This window comes from Haliotis asinina, chromosome 3 (assembly GCF_037392515.1).
Source record: "Haliotis asinina isolate JCU_RB_2024 chromosome 3, JCU_Hal_asi_v2, whole genome shotgun sequence".
Taxonomy (NCBI): Eukaryota; Metazoa; Mollusca; class Gastropoda; order Lepetellida; family Haliotidae; genus Haliotis; species Haliotis asinina.
In genome coordinates, this window is record NC_090282.1 from 37,271,478 (window position 1) to 37,291,730 (window position 20,253).

Here is a 20,253-nt window from a genome sequence, read left to right on the forward strand (position 1 = left end):
ATGTGGCACAAAGGTTAGGCTACATAAAAATGTGAAATGTTTCTCAGGTATAGACGCGTCACTTTTATTTGTGCGTGTAACAAATTATTATTCCATTTAAACCAAATAATTTAAACTTTGCCGCGTCCAAATCATCCATTTGTCGACTATAAGAATGATCTAGTGTCTGTATGAACGAGTGTGACTGAATCTACAATTTATTAAAACGAGCTAAACTTTCCAAGCTGTGAGAAAAAATAATAATAAATGTGTTCCTCCCTCGTCTCTTTGTTTTCTATCATTTTTTTTAAATCAGTCCTACCGCCCTCGTCACTTTTGAAAAAAAATTGAGCCAGAGAAACATTTAATCATTTTTATGCAGCCATACGAAAACTGCAACCATAATGATCGTGTAACGACATTTGAGCATATTTGACCTACACTAACGCTCAGTCTTTGAAAATATAATTATCATTTCAACAGAAACAAATACTTCCTTTCAAACAGGATAGGAGTTCCAGTGAGAAGAAAGATTCAGAACCTGGAGAATTGTAGACGTGCTTCATACAGTACTTTCCGCAGCAGAAAAGAAGATAATGCGACCCTGAGACTGTGTGAAGTTGGAACCCGATACAACGAAATGACAATGACAATACTTTATTATCCCGAGGGGAATTCTTTTTTCATTTGAAAGTGAACATATGTGAGATTGTTAAAACATAAATAACTACATACAGAATAAGATATGTAAAACGACAACAAAGACAGACAGTCAACTGTCACTTAAGAGGCGGATACTTAGTTTGAAAACGGGGTAGCTGGTAACGCCAACCTTAAGGTAAAAGATTGTATTCTTGGAATAACATATGTGACTTGAATCTGATAAAATTCTCCCAGCGAGAGTAACATCACGATCATTATTAAAGAGGGATGGAAAAGATAAAACAGAAATTCCAGAAATCTTGGTTACCATAAGAACAATTTTGTTAAGATGAGATTTGCTTTTGAGATTAAGAGAACCGTACCAACACTGAATTGGAAAGGTTAAAATAACCGAGAGAACGCCTACTGCCCCTATCCAACGGACAGTCTAAGGCCCTTACCAGTTATGCCCCTTTTCAACATGCTCTTAAAATACTGATAAACATGGGGAGTGTTATTTAGGTCGGTCTGTTTGTCACAGCGCAGGCTTAGCGGCATACCCAGGAAACGATGCAGAGTTTCGTGGATGTTTTCAACGACCTGGACACATCACAGAAAGTACTGTATGTTGTTGGTGGAATTGTAGTATCCATCGTGACAGTCGTCGGCCTCAGGAGACTATGTAGAAAGTAAGTTGTGACATGTGAACAGCTAGTCAAGAGATACTCGGTCCATATTTCCCTGAACAAACAACAGGCCCCCCTAAGTAATTGAAGGAATTACAGCAAATTTGAAGGAATTGCATCTCAAATGTAAACAAACGCAGCCCACTCGCGAAACAATTGCAGCGATATCGGTAATTTAGCGGTAATAACAGAAACACATCGGCCCTATCGGAAGCAAGGTCGGTAATACTGGAAACACGCTCGGCCATCTTCGGAGATTTTTCGGTCGCGAGCGGAAACTCACGCAGCAAAACATGGCGTCGTTGGAAGAAACACCCGTCTCGGTGAGTTGTGTTTTTAGTTCCTACTATTATATTTTTATACTTATCCATCTTTGACCACCCGTGTTGAATGCGTTTAGGTATGAGGTGTTGTCGTGACAATAGCTTATGTTTTTAGAAAAAGATTGTCACTGCAGAACAGTGTCACAAGTCATGCCCCTGGAGGTTGTTTACATCTGAACATCGAAGTCGTGCCGATGATTACGAACGTACGCTAGATATAACATCATTTTTTTTGTAAAATATGTTTAAATTTGTCAATTGCACTTCATAGAAAGAAACATTATGGCTCATAAACTTCTTCATGGCGCACGTTCATGATGTTCGTAATCATCGGCACAACTTCGATGTTCAGGTGTAAACAATCTCAAGGGGCATGACTTGTGACACTGTTCTGCAGTGACAATCTTTTTCTAAAAACATAAGCTATTGTCACGACAACACCTCATACCTAAACGCATTCAACACGGGTGGTCAAAGATGGATAAGTATAAAAATGTAATAGTAGGAACTAAAAACACAACTCACCGAGACGGGTGTTTCTTCCAACGACGTCATGTTTTGCTGCGTGAGTTTCCGCTCGCGACCGAAAAATCTCCGAAGATGGCCGAGCGTGTTTCCAGTATTACCGACCTTGCTTCCGACAGGGCCGATGTGTTTCTGTTATTACCGCTAAATTACCGATATCGCTGCAATTGTTTCGCGAGTGGGCTGCGTTTGTTTACATTTGAGATGCAATTCCTTCAAATTTGCTGTAATTCCTTCAATTGCCGAGGGGGGGGGGGGGGGGGGGGGGGGCTGAACAAGTGACCCAGTCGTCGCTCTGCCGAGAATCGTACAGTGTGACATCCACTGAAAGCGATGAATGTGGGTTCGAATATAGGTTCGCCCTGTAACACAAATGTTACATGTCTCAGACTTGCATTTCTGGCTTTCTTCTTAAGAAAGTTGACATATCGTTATTACTAATAATACTGTTGAGTGAGTTTTACTCCGCACCCAGCAATAATTCAGCTAAAAAAAATAATTCGGATCTTCACCAGACATCTTCGCCTCTTACGACAATCTAATTCTCTCACACGCCCAAAACAAGACGAATTGCTGGCGAGACCATTATAATGAGATATTTTAATATTTTATTTCTTTTTTGAAGCATTGGTTTCTGTTCGAAGCCCTTCTTTTGTATGGTTAATTTCCGTATATCAGGCAGTACTTTCAGCTTCTTAAACTGACGAAGATAGTATGCATGTTAATGTTTTCACCTCGGCCAGGCAGTAGTTTAGGTAGGTATTGTGATCATTAAAGTGTTTCTTTCATGATGCTATGGGACTCGGTATGGATGAAAATAGAAATACTGCTGAATTTGTTTAGCTGTTGTATGGTACTAAAACAGTCACAAGTAGCATAGCGGCCTTAAATCATGGAGCACTAAAGTACTCAGTCTGTAAATAATGCTACAGAAATGGTTACTGCCTTGTATTTTCCCATCTCAACTCTCATCAAAAGGTTGATATAAATTGCCGACTAAGGTAACACCTACCTAGTTGAGATTTCCAGCTTTACTGAAATCACCGATCCAGTACTAGTACCATCGATTACAGAGGGGACAGTCGGAAATACTACCAATTTTTTATGTTTGGCCTCGCACCCAGGTCACAATTGAACAGTAGAGTAGAATATTATTTCAAATCATAACCTGAAATCAGTCTGCATTATTGAGGCCTCGAAAATGTGTAGTACATCTGTTATTTTGAGTGTGAGATGTGTCTCTATAATACAATAATCCCGTGCTCTCGCTATACGAGTGTGTAGTCGGTTTGGCTCAAAACCGGACCGATGAACTGCGGTCTAGGTCGAAAGCTAAAAAATATAACATACTCAGTGAAACGTTAATCATAATCAGAACGTCATACCAACTCTGTGAGGGTTTTTGCAGACTTTTTGTCCTAATAATAAAAAATATGTTTAACAAACTCTCATTAAAATATTGTCATAGTTGACTGTTTATTACGAGGGAGGAGTGCAGAGAAAGGCATTGCCAGGTGTTCGAGAAGCACGTGCACATGTGCCGAGAAAGCTATTTTCATCAACGTGTGCTGTGCTGTCACCATGCTCTCTCGCACACATGGCTGTCCTTTTTTCTGCACTCCCCTCTCGTACCAAATAGTGAACTGTGTCAATATTTTAATGGTAGTTAGTTAAACATCAGCCTTTTGATGAGAGTTGAGATGGGAAAATACAAGGCAATAACCATTTTTGTAGCATTGTTCACAGTACCTAAATTACGTAGTATGTGTCGTAAAATGACTGTGTGTTACCATGCTTAAAGTTTATGTCAGCGACAAATGAGAAAAATCAGCTGTTACTTGATCTATTATGATATTTTGCAGAAAGAGAAAGGCCAAGAAGGACTATCCTCGAGATACGGTGATCCATTATCAGGTCGGTAGAGGTCCCTATGCCCCAAGCATGACGCCATTTGCCGTGAAGCTGGAGACCTATCTCCGGATGGCTAAGATACCTTACCAGGTAGGTGAAACTGTGAATAAATGAGTGTTGTTTCATGCCGCAGTAAGCAATATTCTCCTCACGACATATCGAAATCTAGTAGCGTCCACCCATCACGCAGATGATCCGGGTTCGATTCCCAACACCTATGAATCCCATTTCTGGTGTCTTCTGTCGTGATGATGCTTGAATATTGCCCAAAGTGCCGGAAACCATACTCACACTGATAGATACACGTTCATACTCACACTCACACTCACACACACTCATACTCAAAGCCACACTCCCGCTACTCTGAAGATGGTCTATGAAAGGAGTTGTTTACTGCGATAGCAACGATTCATATCACTAGCTATTGTACGAAACAGATTCAGCTGGATCAAACACTATCCCCACAACTCTGACGCGTTTACTTTTCTACATGACATTTTGATTATACACAGAACGACCATGGGTTTCAACCTTCATCAAAAGGCAAATTCACTTGGATTGAGTACAATGGACAGGCAGTAGCAGACTCTACACTGTGCATCGAATTCCTCAACAAGAAGCTGGGTGTGGACCTCAACAAGAGCTTGAGCCCTGCTGACAGAGGAATAGCTCAGGCAATGCAAGCCATGGCAGAGGAGCATCTGTACTGGTGAGACACAGTCAGTCGGTGCTTTTCAATCTTCCTGTCCATGGGAACCATATTGGCAAACATAATGATTGCTTGATCAATTATTGTATATGATGGCGGTCTGTAAATATTCGTATCGGAACCAGACAATGAAGTCACTAACATTGTGCCCATTTTATGATGATCGTGACGTGCATCAACCAAATCCTCATGTTTGACTACCTTTCCTTAAAACTCCTTAACGAGGGGCGGGCGGGTAAGCTAGTTTTGATAGCGTTCGTGCGAAGACACGGGTTCGATTCCGTGCATGGGTACAGAGTGTGCATCTGTGATTATGCCTATTTGGTCGTAACCCGAAATTCACTCACTCGTCGTCATGTCAAAAGATGTTAATACAAAAGAGTTTTTACAGATGTGTTCTGCTTTAGGGAGATAAAACAAACAAGAACCATTTCATGGTACATTACGTCTTTTAAGAACACAATTTCCATCATTCCTCAGTTGCATGAATCGTGAATGAATGGTACTGTTGTTTCAGGTTCCTTGCACTCTTCCGATGCCAATATGACAACGACAAATCTTTCTTGCTGAGTGCTTATAAAGTCGGCAAGTTTATGTTTTGGATGATTCGACGCAACCTGAAAAAGCAAGCATGGAGTCAAGGCTTGGGCCGACACACAGAAGAAGAGGCAACTGACATGTTTAAGAAGGATCTACAATCCCTGTCGGACTTCATAGGTAAGCAGAATGTTTGTGAACTGAATTAGAAACAGTGGTGTTAAATATTTTTGAGTAGCGATGGCAGGTTTGGATGGACCAAGTAATACAAACTTGTTACTTGTTACGTTGAAACCAACAATGGCAGCACGGGTGAGGAAAACCTGACTGCATCATAAGTAAAGTGCGAAAACGTTGCATAACGTTCTGTGACCTCCTCCACAAGAGTTGAACAGGATGAATGATCTTGAGATTTGGCACTTGTGATGTGGTTTGTTTTGTATAAATATATTGATCTGTCCACATATGCTGATTGTTCCAGGGACGAAGAAGTTCCTGATGGGGGACGAGCCCTGTGAGGCGGACTGTGCGGTGTTTGGTCAGCTGTCACAGTTTTACTGGCAGTTCATAGGCACCGGACACGACAACATCCTGAAGGGCAAGTACTTTGTTGCCTCATCATATGAAAACGAACCATTTCTCCATCTGAATACATCTGACCTTGCAGCATTGGTATCGTACACTTCAGCCAACCTGTGTGCATCAAACGATTCGAATTGTACATCTTGCGGTGTAATTCCCTTTCTTAATATTAACACGGGCTACATTTTAACGTTTTGTCAATATGTATATATTGGAATGCAAGTCAAATCTTTTCGTAGCCATCGATAGAAACAGACGAAACAAGAAAAACAAATTTATAGTTATTTCCCTTCCACCCATTTGCATTCGCAAAACATCGGTAATTTCCATGCATCATGCGTGACGCAATGTTATTCGCGATAACGGAGTACTTCCGCGAAGTACCGAATGAGTTACCGTTCGCAGCGGTGTACATTGCAGTGTAACTCGCTTGTAAGTGGGGTACTTTGATAATAATAGAAGAGCGCTTAGCCAATCATAAAACGACATTTATGTGTGAGGTAAGGTAAATATATAGATAGGATGCTGTCACTGCATACATTTAAGAACTCTAATATCCTAACCTCGAAACATCTCAGTATACTATTAACATTGATACCAAAATAAACTTGTTATAAGCTTGAAAAATATTCCTCTTTAACAACAATTGCAGCCCGCCGTCAGCATGTCTTCACACATATAAAGGGTGATGTGTATTTCGTTCCGTTTGATTGGCATGTTGGATTCCAAACTAATTCAAAAATATAAATGAAAGCAAAGACAACACGGTTAATCCACCAAACCAGATTTCATTACATTAAGATTAACGTTCCAGTCTCCATGTATTTCGACTACGAGAAGTGATAAAATGTGAACAATTTCAGTTCTGTATGAACTTGTTTGATTGAAATCAAATTATAAGAAACTACTTTAGATATGCATTAACGTTATGATTACTTAAATACGTGTTGCTTATGTCCTTTCCCTTTGTCCATAGACAAATACCCCAACCTGGCCGCCTACTGTGAACGTATGAAGGAAACGTTCTGGCCTGACTGGGACCAGTGCATCACACACGGTGGAACAAGAAAGGCAACTAAGTAGTAACTTATCCACAGAGCTATAATGACAGTTTGGGTATAATATGAATCCTTGTAGAAGGAATTCACATTCTCTTCCTTGCACGAGTGAGTGAGTGGGTGAGGGAGGGAGCGAACGAGCGTGCGTGCTTGCGTGCGCGAGGAGGACTGAGAGAGGTCGGTAGTATTGGGTCTGTCCGGGCTTACTTCAGGTACATTGTGTGCCATTCGTTTGTCCTCCACTATCAAAACTAGATATCTCCTGAGGCAACACCACACATACCCAATGCATCCATTTTCTGGACATGTCTGTACAGCATGTTTTGTCTAAAGCTGAGTTTAAAATAAAATTTGATAATAATATTCTTTGTGCTTAAATGTGTTGTCGGAAATCACATTGACCTAAACTGCTATCAAGTTAACAGTTATGTTTTGTTAACGCCGCAAACATTACCACTTCAGCTTTAGGACTTCGACAAGAATCGAGTAAGTAGCGAATGTATAAGTGACTGAAGTGATAAAGAACGTCACTGTCAAATCACAGCGTCCGTCCGATCCGTCTTTTTCATATGACTGTTCCTTGTGTGTTTTAACGAAGTGACCTTGTTCATTGAAGTCAGGGTGGACGTGTCAGTCAGTCAGCCTGGGCGCGATTATTTCCCAGTAGTTGTACTCGCAGATGACACGGCCCTCATAGGCTTCAGCAATATGGCCGTATTAATTTCTGTTAACACGCTTGTCAGCTAAGATAAAAGGAAAGTAAACTGAGAGACTGTGAAACAGTCTATATCTGACCCCTGACAACTGAAAAGGGGAGCAAGCACCTGACAATCGGTCCGATCCAACCGACAGTCCAAAGTCTTCACCGCTGGTATTGAGTGTTAGTGACGACGTCCCGTTCAACACAGCGAAGTTCAGGGTGAGACACACAAGAAAGTATGGATAGTATAATGGATAGTCATCGTATCGGTTGTTGGCCTGAGGAAACTTTGTTTCAAGTAAGTTATAGCGTGTGTTTTTATCTAGTCAAGAGATACAGAGATATTTCTCCAGACAAACAAGTGACCCAGATGACGCCCTACTGAGCGTCGTTCAGAGTTTCGTCCACTGAAACAGACGAATGCGAGTTCAAATACAGGTTCGTCCTGCTATGTATGCGCCATACCCGTGCTCAAAGGATTCGTCAAAATGTCTGAGACTTACATTTCTGGCGTTCCTCACACAAAGAGCTGTCCCACATGAAGCTGTCATTTGACTGCAATCTAATTCACTCACACACCACGCACCCTAAACACACCGACAGATTGAGTGAGTCTAGTTTTACTCCGCTTTTATCAGTATTCCAGCAACATCACGACTGGGCACATCAGAAATAGACTACATACACTGAACCTATGTGGGAAATCGAACTCAGGCCGCAAATGAGAACAATCAGCTGTCCTTTGATTCTTTACGATATTTCAGTGGAAAGAGAAAGGCAAAGAAAGACCATCCTCGAGATACAGTGATCTTTCATCAGATTGGTAGAGGTCCCTACGCCCTAAGCATGACGCCTTTTGCGGTGAAGCTGGAGACCTACCTCCGGATGGCCAGGATATCCTACCTGGTAAGGGAGTGAGTGAATCAATGAGTCTTGTTCCATAAGCCAGTTATCAGTGTTCTTAAATTATCATGTCAGGACATCCCTGTTGTACAAAACACAGATATGGCTGGATCACTAACGACTTGAGCAAAAACCATGACTCGTCATTCTAGCCCTAAGCCATTTATGAGTCTGTTTTCTATCATGGAATTCCTATGATATTCATTCAGTTCTTAATTCAGTTTGTAATCATCCACACAGAACGTCCATGGAAGGCAACGTTCATCAAAGGGGAAATTTCCTTGGATTGAGTACAATGGACAGGAGGTAGCGGACTCATCACTGTGCATCGAGTTCCTCAACAAGAAGATGGGTGTGGACCTCAACAGGAACCTGAGTGCTGCTGACAGGGGTATAGCTCAGGCGATGCAGGTTATGGTGGCGGATCATCAGATTCTATACTTGTGAGACACAGTCAGCTGGTACCATTTAATGTCTATCTGCCTGTCCATCACACCCTAACACGAACTGTTTGTTTGTTTCAACAATAGTCCAGCTAAATGACAGCAGTCTGAAAATACTCGTGCCAGAACCAGACAATCCAGTCACTAATGCCACGCGCATCGACATTTGAGATTCGATGATCATGACATGTATCAACCAACTCAGCGAGTTTACTGACAGTTCATGGGCACCGGACACGACAACATCCTGAAGGGCAAGTACTTTTAGTTGACTTATCATTTGAAAACGTTCCATTTCTCCATCTCCAATGAATTTATCTAGCCTCTTTGAGATATGTGATGTCCGTTCATGTGATGGATAAATCATGATGCTATATATTGTTTCCGGGAATGGATTCTACTTCAAGAATATAGATAGGAGTTACTTGCGGTCGGAAACCCTAACATGGTTAGCTGAGTTTTTTAAATAAATGCCAATAGTAGCATCGGTTGTACTTGTTTAAATCTTGAAAAAATATTAAGATAAAATTTTGTGGATGCATACATTGAAGACTTTACCCTGTACCAACCTCAAAGTTCCTAACTGCATAGATATCGAGGCTTATGCTGTTGATCATCGGATTGTCAGTTTCAAACTTGATTATTTGCAGAGTGACGTCGTATAACAGGAATATTGCTGAGTACGGCGTAAAACTAAACTCACTCACTCACCAACCTCATAACATCGAAGAATTCGTTAACACAGGGTGCATAATGTACACCAACGTCTTTCTCATCACATCTCCATTCACGAGAGTTTTTGGTCTTTTAACCATACTAGTCCCAAAGACTGGAAAATCTCCGTCATCCTATGCATGCATAAAAGTGACCATCAAGTGGGTTTGGCAAACTGAGTTGTGATATCGTTTTATTTTATCAGTTTAAGTTCGTAACTATACTTAGTAAATTCAGCTCAGAATCAAATAATCTGATCGACACATAAATAAATGTTATCAGTTGTTGTGAGATACTTGTTACATATGACCTTTCTCTTTTTCTGTAGACAAATACCCCAACCTGTCCGGCTACTGTGAACATATGAAGGAAACATTCTGGCCTGACTGGGAACAGTGCACCACACAGGGTGGAACAAGGGAGGCAATCAAGTAGTAACTGTCCAAGAGCACTGTAATCGTTTTGTCATAACATATGATTCATAAACTAGCCGTCTGCGCAAAATGGGTAATTATCATTTATCACTTTCCCTAAACTGAGTTTGTACCTGTACATGCAATGTCTGTTGATATATACTAACGGAAAAGAGTAAATCTGCACAACAAAAAATGTATAAAAGAGGTTATTTTAGAAAACAATATATAAACATGCAACTAAACCGTGTGCATGAAATTTTATGAGATGATGTGTCCACAAAGGGAGCGAACCTGACTACACGGTCCCTTAAGACGCCTCTTACGACAAGCATGGCCTACTGAAGATCTATTCCAACCCGGATCTTCATTTGCGAGTCATAAAGTGAATGATGTATAGGTTGTAAATGGTTAACATATTATGAATGATAATAAGTGTGACTTTGTCAATATTGTAGGCGGCATAATTTTATAATACCCTCCGTCAACGATTTGGGTTGGCAGAGACGACTTTGCTATAAGATTTAAGCTTCTGTGATGACGCTGCCTTTTGCGTATATGTGATATTGAAACCACAGACTGACGAATACTAATCCGGTACATGTGCTAATAATTTCCAATAATTCTTAGTAGAATGTATATCATATTGTAATGATCCTACCAAAGATTATCGAATTCTCATCAGTACAGATGTTCCTCTGTCATGACCTGCATAACCATAGCAACACCCTTGTCCCAGTGACGCGTACGCAGGTGCTTGTTGAGGTCCACCTCCAGCGTCTCGTTCAGGAAATTAATACATAATGCCGAGTCCGCTACAGCCTTCCCATTATAGTATTACTCAGTCCAGGGGACTTTGCCCTCAGATGACATTTTCATTCCATGGACGTTATGAATAGAAAATCACAGAGAAAAATATGTTTGCATGACTATTCATGATGTCTTATTTTAATTACATTTTAATACCGTTTTGTTCTTGCATTTTCATCAATAGTAAAGCAGTTAAATATTCGTATGCTTCTTTTAAACACCATCTGTGGTATACTAATTACTTTACCGTTCCCTGATGACGGTTTCTCACAACTTGTGTTTATCATGTGTCATACAAAACGTATCTCGTCACTATATAGCTGGAATATTGCCGAGGCGATGTTTCATTTTAACAGTTAGCCCCTGATAAAGGTTAATTGGCACGGCTCCCACGGCTGAAATCTACGATTACACAATGTCATTTAGAAAGTGGTCAGATGTAACGGTTATATTTGCTATTACACCTTTTCAGTAAAGTTCAAATTCTATCATTTTTATAGAAATCGTGATGGCTGAGCGGGTTAGGCGGCTGACTTTATGGACTGGCGATTAGGTGCCTGACTCTGAAGTGTGGGTCCACTGTTTAGTCGATAGGGCCAGTTAAAATTAAGTTAATCCATTCAATCAAATTTTGACCTTTCCCCTTTTTGTCTTTGACCTCGTTCTCCGTCACTGAAAGGTATTTATATCGAAATGGGGATGGAGGTCAGAGCTGTACCAAACAATTTTATCATTTGAAATAACACTGCTGTTTTGTTTACTGTCATATACAGGTGCTACTTCATACCTACATAGACCAAGACACAGCCCTTTCTGTTCGTTACACTAACTGAATTATAACATACCCGACGAAATTTTCGAGGGAATCAAAACAAGTGTTCAATGGTGATTTGCACAGCTGTCATGATAGGCAGAAGATACTACATACTTTATCAAAATCTTCCTGAGGACGACGACCGATGCAACAGCTACTACAACACCTCCGCCTGCATATGCTATTGTCCGTGACGAGTCACCAAAAGTGTCCAAAAGCCCTTCCATAGTTCGTGAATCGGCGATGACTGTGAACCTGAACTGTATACCGGCTGTCTATGTGTGAAAAACCCCGACCTGAATAACTCTGTTTGATAAGCCACTGTCGACCTACATCGTCTCAGTGCCGCACTCGACGCATGATGATCCGCGGTAGAGGCGACTGAAGGGATCGGGTGGTCATGCTCGCTGAGTTGTTTGACACATGTCATCAGTAGATCGATGTTCATGCTGTTGATCATTGATCCAGACTCGATTATTTACAGAGCGGCGCCATATAGCTGGACTATTACTCAGAGCGGCCTAAAACTAAACTCACTCATTCAGGCAACGCTGCACTCAGCAATGTTCCAGTTCTATTGTGGCGGTCTGTAAATGATCGAGCCTGGACCTGACAATCCAGTGATCATCAGCATAAACATTGATGCACGTAATCATTTGGGAACTGATGACGTGTTAACCAAGTCAGCGAGCTTGACCAATACCATCTTCCATTCATCATATCAGTACGTAATTCACGTGAACTGTATCTAATTGCAAGATATCAGAAAAGGAATTTATTACTGGAAAGATTACTTACAAAATGAACTTGTTTACATCTTCAAACCGTGTTCTGATATTAGTAAACCAATGTCAAGTATCAACAATAATGTTCAATAATATTCCTCGTCATATTCGTGCGGGTCACCAGAACACAATCAACACAACTGATGCATCAACCTGGGGCGAGACGTCCGTGCTCGAGAGAAAGTATCAAACAACTATGGCAACCAAATGAAATGTGGCACAAAGGTTAGGCTACATAAAAATGTGAAATGTTTCTCAGGTATAGACGCGTCACTTTTATTTGTGCGTGTAACAAATTATTATTCCATTTAAACCAAATAATTTAAACTTTGCCGCGTCCAAATCATCCATTTGTCGACTATAAGAATGATCAAGTGTCTGTATGAACGAGTGTGACTGAATCTACAATTTATTAAAACGAGCTAAACTTTCCAAGCTGTGAGAAAAAATAATGATAAATGTGTTCCTCCCTCGTCTCTTTGTTTTCTATCATTTTTTAAAATCAGTCCTACCGCCCTCGTCACTTTTGAAAAAACAATTGAGCCAGAGAAACATTTAATCATTTTTATGCAGCCATATGAAAACTGAAACCATAATGATCGTGTAACGACATTTGAGCATATCTGACCTACACTAACGCTCAGTCTTTCAATATATAATTATCATTTCAACAGAATTCTTTTTACATTTGAAAGTGAACACATATGAGATTGTTAAAACATAAATAACTACATACAGATTAAGATACGTAAAACGACAACAAAGACAGACAGTCAGCAGTCATTTAGAAGGGGGATACTTGATGGAATAAAAGAATTTTGAACTCTTTTAGTTTTAAAACGGGGAATTTGGTAACGGCGGCCTGAAGGTAAAAGATTGTATTCTTGGAATAAAAAGTGACTTGAATCTGATAAAATTCTCCCAGCGAGAGTAACATCACGATCATAATGAAAGAGGGATGGAAAAGATAAAACAGAAATTCCAGAAATCTTGGTTACCATAAGAACAATTTTGTTAAGATGAGATTTGCTTTTGAGATTAAGCGAACCGTACCAACACTGAATTGAAAAGGTTAAAATACTCGAGAGAACTCCTACTGCCCTTATCCAGGTTACACAACACCAAATGTTTTCCCATAGATTTCTACAGTAACATTATATTTTTTTAAAATTCATACAGGCTATCAACAGCCATTCCATGTACACATGGGCACAGTGTGGCCTCTAAGCTACAAAAAAACACAAGTTGTGGCCAACTTGTCCGGCACATTTGCCAAGCACAGGAAGTGGAACACATCAATCCCCAGCTCCGCACCAAATGTCATCTACTTCAAAATATATGCACGAACATAAGCATAACCCATAGTGATAAAAATGACGGCACTAAATGCTTAAAATTCTGGTCAATTTTAATAACAGGGTGGATGTGCTTTTGAAACACATAAACATCTTACACTATTTCATCCAATCACAGCTGTCACAGGCCTCTGTCCGTTTGAGTTGTCCTCGGTCCTCGCTCGGGGAGCATGTGATATTGATTTTGTGTAGTGGAACCACCAACGGACAGTCGAAGGCCCTTACCAGTTATGCCCCTTTTCAGCATGCACTTGAAATACCGATAAACACGGTGAGTGTTATGTAGGTCGGACTGTTTGTCACAGCGTAAGCTCAGCGGCATACCCAGGAAACGATGGAGAGCTTCGTGGATGTTTTCAACGACCTGGACACATCACAGAGAGTACTGTATGTTGTTGGTGGAATTGTAGTATCCATAGTGACAGTCGTCGGCCTCAGGAGACTATGTAGAAAGTAAGTTGTGACATGTGAACAGCTAGTCAAGAGATACTCGGTCCATATTTCCCTGAACAAACAAGTTAAGACTTGCATCTCTGGCTTCCCTCTTAAGAACGTTGACACATCGTCATGTAACTATTACCAATAATCTGCTGAGTGAGTGAGTGAGTTGGGTTTTACTCCGCACCCAGCAATGTTTCAGCTATATGGCGGTGGTCTGTAAATAATCGGATCTTGACCAAACAATCCAGTGATCATTAGCATGAGTATCGATCTGCGCAATTGGGAACTGATGACATGTGTCAACCAAGTCAGTCAGCCTGACCACCCGATCCCGTTAGTCGCCTCTTACGACAAACGTAGTCGCCTTTTATGGTAAGCATGGTTGCTGAAGGCCTACTTTACTCCTGCAGCTGGACTTTCACGGGTCAGTAATAGTATTGAAACTGGCATTAAACCCAATGCTCTCACACGCCCATACAAGACGAAATGCTGGCGACGCCATTATAATGAGATGGCGTATAATTGTTTGTTGTTGTTTTTTGTTTTCTTTTTTAATTTTTTAATATGTATATTATTTTTTGAAGTATTGTTTTCTGTTCGAAACACTTCTTTTGTATGGTTAATTTCCGTATATCAGGCAGCATGTGGATGTTTTCACCTCGGCCAGGCAGTAGTTTAGGTAGCTATTGTAATCATTAAAGTGTTTCTTTCATGATGCTATGGGACTCGGTAACTGGATGAAAATAGAAACTGCTGAATTTGTTAAGCTGTTGTATTGTACTAAAACAGTCACGAGTTCCACACCGGCCTTAAAACATGGAACACTAAAGTACTCAGTCTGTAAATAATGCTACAGAAATGGTTACTGCCTTGTATTTTATCATCTCAACTCTCATCAAAATGGTGATATAAAATATCAACTAAGGTAACAGCTGCCTAGTTGAGATTTCAAGCTTTCCTGAAATAACCGATCCAGTTACCATTTTCGGAAATACAACCGCTTTCTATATTTGGCCTCGCACCCAGGTCAGAATTAAACTGTAGGATAGATTATTATTTCAAATCATAAGCTGAAATCAGTCTGCATTATTGAGGCCTCGGAAATGTGTAGTACATCAGTTATTTTGAGTGTGAGATGTGTAGGCTCTCTATAATACAATAATCCCGTGCACTCGGTATACGGGTGTATAGTCCGTTTGGCTCAAACGCGGACCGATGAATTGCAGTCTAGGTCGAAAACTAATGAATATAACATACTCAATGAAACGTTGATCATAATCAAAACATCATGTTCACTCTGTGAGATTTTTTGCAGAAGTTTTGTCCTAATAATATAAAATATGTTTAATAAACTATCATTAAAATATTGACATAGTTGACTGTTTATTTCGAGGGAGGAGTGCAGAAAAGGGCACTGCCAGGTGTTCGAGAAGGACGTGCACATGTACCAAGAAAGCTATTTATTCATTACCTTGTGCTGTCACCATGCTTTCTCGCACACCTGGCTGTCCCCTTTTCTTCACTAGCCCCTCGGAACAAATAGTAAACAGAGTCAATATTTTAATGGTAGTTAGTTAAACATCAGCCTTTTGATGAGAGTTGAGATGAGAAAATACAAGGCGATAACCATTTTTGTAGCATTGTTCACAGTACATAAATTACATAGTGTATGTCGTAAAATGACTGTGTGTTACCATGCTTTAAATTTATGTCCGCCACAAGTGAGAAAAATCAGCTGTTGCTTGATCTGTTATGGTATTTTGTAGAAGGACTAAGGCCAAGAAGGACTATCCTCGAGATACGGTGATCCATTATCAGGTCGGTAGAGGTCCCTATGCCCCAAGCATGACACCATTTGCCGTGAAGCTGGAGACCTATCTCCGGATGGCTAAAATACCTTACCAGGTGGGTGAAAGTGTGAATAAATGAGTGTTGTTTCATGCAGCAGTAAGCAATATTCTCCTCACGACATATCGAAATCTAGTAGCGTCCACCCGTCACGCAGATGATCCGGGTTCGATTCCCAACATCTGTGAATCCCATGGTGTCTTCTGTTGTGATACTGCTTGAATATTGCCCAAAGTGCAGGAAACCATACTCACACTGATAAATACACGTTCATACTCACACTCACACACACTCATACTCAAAGCCACACTCCCGCTACTCTGAAGATGGTCTATGAAAGGAGTTGTTTACTGCGATAGCAACGATTCATATCACTAGCTATTGTACGAAACAGATTCAGCTGGATCAAACACTATCCCCACAACTCTGACGCGTCATTCCAATTTTCTATATGAAAATTTGATTATCCACAGAACGTCCACGCGTTTCAACCTTCATCAAAAGGCAAATACACATGGATTGAGTACAATGGACAGGCAGTAGCGGACTCTACACTGTGCATCGAATTCCTCAACAAGAAGCTGGGTGTGGACCTTAACAGGAACCTGAGCCCTGCTGAGAAAGGCGTAGCTCGGGCAATGCAGACCATGGTGGAGGATCATCTGTACTGGTGAGAAACATCGTCCATCGTAACCATAACCCCCAAACATCTGTCTATCTATATGTGACGATTCCGTACATGGGTACAAGGTGTGCATCTGTGATTTTGCCCATTTGGCCGTAAACCGAAATTCACTCTCTCGTCGTCATACCAAAAGATGTTAATACATAAGATTTTTGTAACTTTTTGGTAGATGTGTTCTGCTTTAGGGACAAACAAGAACCATTTCATTGTACATTACGTCTTTTAAGCACACTATTTCCATCATAGTTCAGTTGCGTGAATGGTGAATGAATAGTACCGCTCTTTCAGGTTCCTTGTACTCTTCCGATGCCAATATGACAACGACAAATCTTTCTTGCTGAGTACTTTTAAAATGGGCAAGTTTATGTTTTGGATGATTCGACGCAACCTGAAAAAGCAAACATGGAGTCAAGGCTTGGGCCGACACACAGAAGAAGAGGGAACTGACATGTTTAAGAAGGATCTACAATCCCTGTCGGACTTCGTAGGTAAGCAGAATGTTTGTGAACTCAATTAGAAACAGTGATGTTAAATATTATTGAGTAGCGATGGTAGGTTTGGATGGACCAAGTAATACAAACTTGTCAGTACATGGGATGAAAACTGGATTGTATCATAACTAAAGTGTGGAAACGTTGCATAACGTTCTGTGACCTCCTCCACAAGAGTTGAACAGGATGAATGATCTTGAGATTTGGCACTTGTCGTGAGGTTTGTTTTGTATAAATATGTTGATCTGTCCACACATGCTGATTGTTCCAGGGACGAAGAAGTTCCTGATGGGGGACGAGCCCTGTGAGACGGACTGTGCGGTGTTTGGTCAACTGTCACAGTTTTACTGGCAGTTCATAGGCACCGGACACGACAACATCCTGAAGGGCAAGTACTTTGTTGCCTCATCATATGAAAACGAACCATTTCTCCATCTGAATACGTCTGACCTTGAAGCATTGGTATCGTACACTTCAGACAACCTGTGTGCATCAAACGATTCGAACTGTACATCTTGCGGTGTAATTCCCTTTCTTAATATTAACACGGGCTACATTTTAACGTTTTGTCAATATTTATTTATTGGAATGCAAGACAAATCATTTCCATCGATAGAAACAGACGAAACAAGAAAAACAAATTTATAGTTATTTCCCTTCCACCCATTTGCATTCGCAAAATATCGGTAATTTCCGTGCATCATGCGTGACGCAATGTTATTCGCGATAACGGAGTACTTCCGCGAAGTGCCGAATGAGTTGCCTTTCGCAACGGTGTACATTGCAGTGTAACTCGCTTGTAAGTGGGGTACTTTGAAATTAATAGAAGAGCGCTTAGCCAATTGTTACGGTTAAGAGTTTACCGTGACAACAATTAAAGAAATCCCCTGTGAACCAGCAAAACAGAACAAAGACAGGTTTAAAATATTCAGATATTATTATTATGCAACGAGAGCAAGGTATACGAAGTCACAAGTCAATATAACAATGCTGATTACAAAATTTTTAATACAATTCAAGAGAGGCAAAGTCTGAGTCAATGGGTCACAAAATGTAATACAGCAAACGCACCAAAGTCTCAGTGCGAGAGGTAATCAACTATGCAGAATGTCAACACAGCGATCGGTGTGACAGCAGATAATGTAGGTCAGGCGTTGACGGGTTTTGATGATCAAGCGTTGGCAGCAACTCCAGCAAATATGAATGAGTATGTGTGTCACCCTCTGCACGGCAACCAGCCTTTATATAAATTTTACTAAGTCATTTCCCGAAAGTTCGGGCACAAACGAACATCGTCAACACTGTAGAATGCCCTCGAATAAGTCTCCCGGAAGTACACACATAGAGCAGATAAATTCCGAAAAACAAGAATGATAAAAGTGTTGACCAGCTATTAAAACGAAATGTGACCCATCATATTTAATATTCAAGACACTAAATGTTGTGACCCAATAATAATTATTACTGAATCAATAACAAAATATACAGAAAATAGACACTCGTAACACAACCATAAAACGACATTTATGTGTGACGTAAGTTAAATATATAGACATGATGCTGTCGATGCATACATTTAAGAACTCTAATATACTAACCTCAAAACATACTGAATTAATAACAAAATATACAGAAAATAGACACTCGTAACACAACCATAAAACGACATTTATGTGTGAGGTCAGTTAAATATATAGATAGGATGCTGTCGACGCATACATTTAAGAACTCTAATATACTAACCTCAAAACATCTCAGGATACTATTAACATACATAACAAAATAAACTTGTTATAAGCTTGAAAAATATTCCTCTTTAACAACTGTTGCAGCCCGCTTTCAGCATGTCTTTACACATATAAAGGGTGATGTGCATTTCGTTCCGTTTGATTGGCATGTTGGATTTCAAACTAATTCAAAAATATAAATGAAAGCAAAGACAACACGGTTAATCCACCTAACCAGATTTCAATACATTAAGATTAACGTTCCAGTCTCAATGTATTTCAACTACGAGAAGTGATAAAATTTCAGTTCTGTATGAACTTGTTTGATTGAAATCAAATTATAAGAAACTACTTTAGATATGCATCAACGTTATGATTACTTAAATACATGTTGATTATCTCCTTTCCCTTTGTCCACAGACAAGTACCCCAACCTGGCTGCCTACTGTGAACGTATGAAGGAAACATTCTGGCCTGACTGGGACCAGTGCATCACACACGGTGGAACAAGGGAGGCAACTAAGTAGTAACTTATCCACAGAGCTATAATGACAGTTTGGGTATAACATGAATCATTTGCCTGTTCTTCCAATGTCTGTTAAAATACTTTGTTTGTAGAAGGAATTCACATTCTCTTCCTTGCACTAGTGAGTGAGTGGGTGAGGGAGGGAGCGAACGAGCGTGCGTGCTTACTTGCGCGAGGAGGGCTGAGAGAGGTCGGTAGTATTGGGTCTGTCCGGGCTTACTTCAGGTACATTGTGTGCCATTCGTTTGTCCTCCACTATCAAAACTAGATATCTCCTGAGGCAACACCACACATACACACTGCATCCATTTTCTGGAAATGTCTGTACTGCATGTTTTGTCTAGTGCTGAGTTTAAAGTAAAATTTTATAATAATGTCTTTTGTGCTTAATTGTGCTGTCGGAAACCACATTAACTGCTATCAAGTTAACAGTTATGTTTTGTTAACGCCGCAAACATTACCACTTCAGCTTTAGGACCTCGACGAGAATCGAGTAAGTAGCGAATGTATAAGTGACTGAAGTGATAAAGAACGTCACTGCCGAATCAAAGCGTCCATCCGATCCGTCTTTTTCATATGACTGTTCCTTGTGTGTTTTAAACGAAGTCGCCTTGACCATAGAAGTCAGGGTGTTAAGCTTGGACGA

The 20,253-nt window shown here is 40.4% G+C and overlaps 3 protein-coding genes across 5 annotated transcripts; all 3 read left to right on the forward strand.

The window, feature by feature from the left end:
* The first annotated feature begins 1,134 nt into the window (after positions 1 to 1,134).
* Positions 1,135 to 7,315, forward strand: LOC137277933 (failed axon connections homolog). The gene is made up of 6 exons (XM_067809943.1): positions 1,135 to 1,310; positions 4,018 to 4,156; positions 4,579 to 4,775; positions 5,293 to 5,492; positions 5,794 to 5,910; positions 6,871 to 7,315. The coding sequence occupies exons 1-6, from the start codon at positions 1,192 to 1,194 to the stop codon at positions 6,975 to 6,977; spliced, it is 879 nt and encodes a 292-aa protein (XP_067666044.1). The 5' UTR covers positions 1,135 to 1,191; the 3' UTR covers positions 6,978 to 7,315.
* Positions 7,316 to 7,816: 501 nt separating this feature from the next.
* LOC137277938 (failed axon connections homolog) lies at positions 7,817 to 9,252 on the forward strand. Of its 2 annotated transcripts, XM_067809949.1 has the most exons (3): positions 7,817 to 7,950; positions 8,417 to 8,558; positions 8,796 to 9,252. In XM_067809949.1, exons 2-3 carry the CDS (start codon positions 8,499 to 8,501, stop codon positions 9,000 to 9,002), a joined length of 267 nt encoding a protein of 88 aa, XP_067666050.1. In that variant the 5' UTR covers positions 7,817 to 7,950; positions 8,417 to 8,498; the 3' UTR covers positions 9,003 to 9,252. The 2 variants fall into 2 exon arrangements, with proteins under 2 accessions (XP_067666050.1, XP_067666048.1); XM_067809947.1 differs by having other exon boundaries at positions 7,854 to 8,558.
* Positions 9,253 to 14,016: 4,764 nt separating this feature from the next.
* Positions 14,017 to 19,981, forward strand: LOC137277932 (failed axon connections homolog). 2 transcript variants are annotated; one of them, XM_067809941.1, is made up of 6 exons: positions 14,017 to 14,342; positions 16,097 to 16,235; positions 16,652 to 16,848; positions 17,152 to 17,351; positions 17,626 to 17,742; positions 19,502 to 19,981. In XM_067809941.1, the coding sequence occupies exons 1-6, from the start codon at positions 14,224 to 14,226 to the stop codon at positions 19,606 to 19,608; spliced, it is 879 nt and encodes a 292-aa protein (XP_067666042.1). In that variant the 5' UTR covers positions 14,017 to 14,223; the 3' UTR covers positions 19,609 to 19,981. The 2 variants fall into 2 exon arrangements, with proteins under 2 accessions (XP_067666042.1, XP_067666043.1); XM_067809942.1 differs by having other exon boundaries at positions 14,154 to 14,342; positions 16,100 to 16,235.
* The last annotated feature ends 272 nt before the right edge of the window (positions 19,982 to 20,253 follow it).

Bases quoted from the DNA above. Each gene is read 5' to 3' on its own strand.
- LOC137277933 (XM_067809943.1), top strand. From the start codon at position 1,192: ATGCAGAGTTTCGTGGATGTTTTCAACGACCTGGACACATCACAGAAA. The intron at 4,157-4,578 runs GTAGGTGAAACT...GATTATACACAG, and splicing joins TGGCTAAGATACCTTACCAG to AACGACCATGGGTTTCAACC. The intron at 5,911-6,870 runs GCAAGTACTTTG...CTTTGTCCATAG, and splicing joins ACACGACAACATCCTGAAGG to ACAAATACCCCAACCTGGCC.
- LOC137277938 (XM_067809949.1), top strand. From the start codon at position 8,499: ATGACGCCTTTTGCGGTGAAGCTGGAGACCTACCTCCGGATGGCCAGG. The intron at 8,559-8,795 runs GTAAGGGAGTGA...TCATCCACACAG, and splicing joins TGGCCAGGATATCCTACCTG to AACGTCCATGGAAGGCAACG.
- LOC137277932 (XM_067809941.1), top strand. From the start codon at position 14,224: ATGGAGAGCTTCGTGGATGTTTTCAACGACCTGGACACATCACAGAGA. The intron at 16,236-16,651 runs GTGGGTGAAAGT...GATTATCCACAG, and splicing joins TGGCTAAAATACCTTACCAG to AACGTCCACGCGTTTCAACC. The intron at 16,849-17,151 runs GTGAGAAACATC...CCGCTCTTTCAG, and splicing joins GTGGAGGATCATCTGTACTG to GTTCCTTGTACTCTTCCGAT.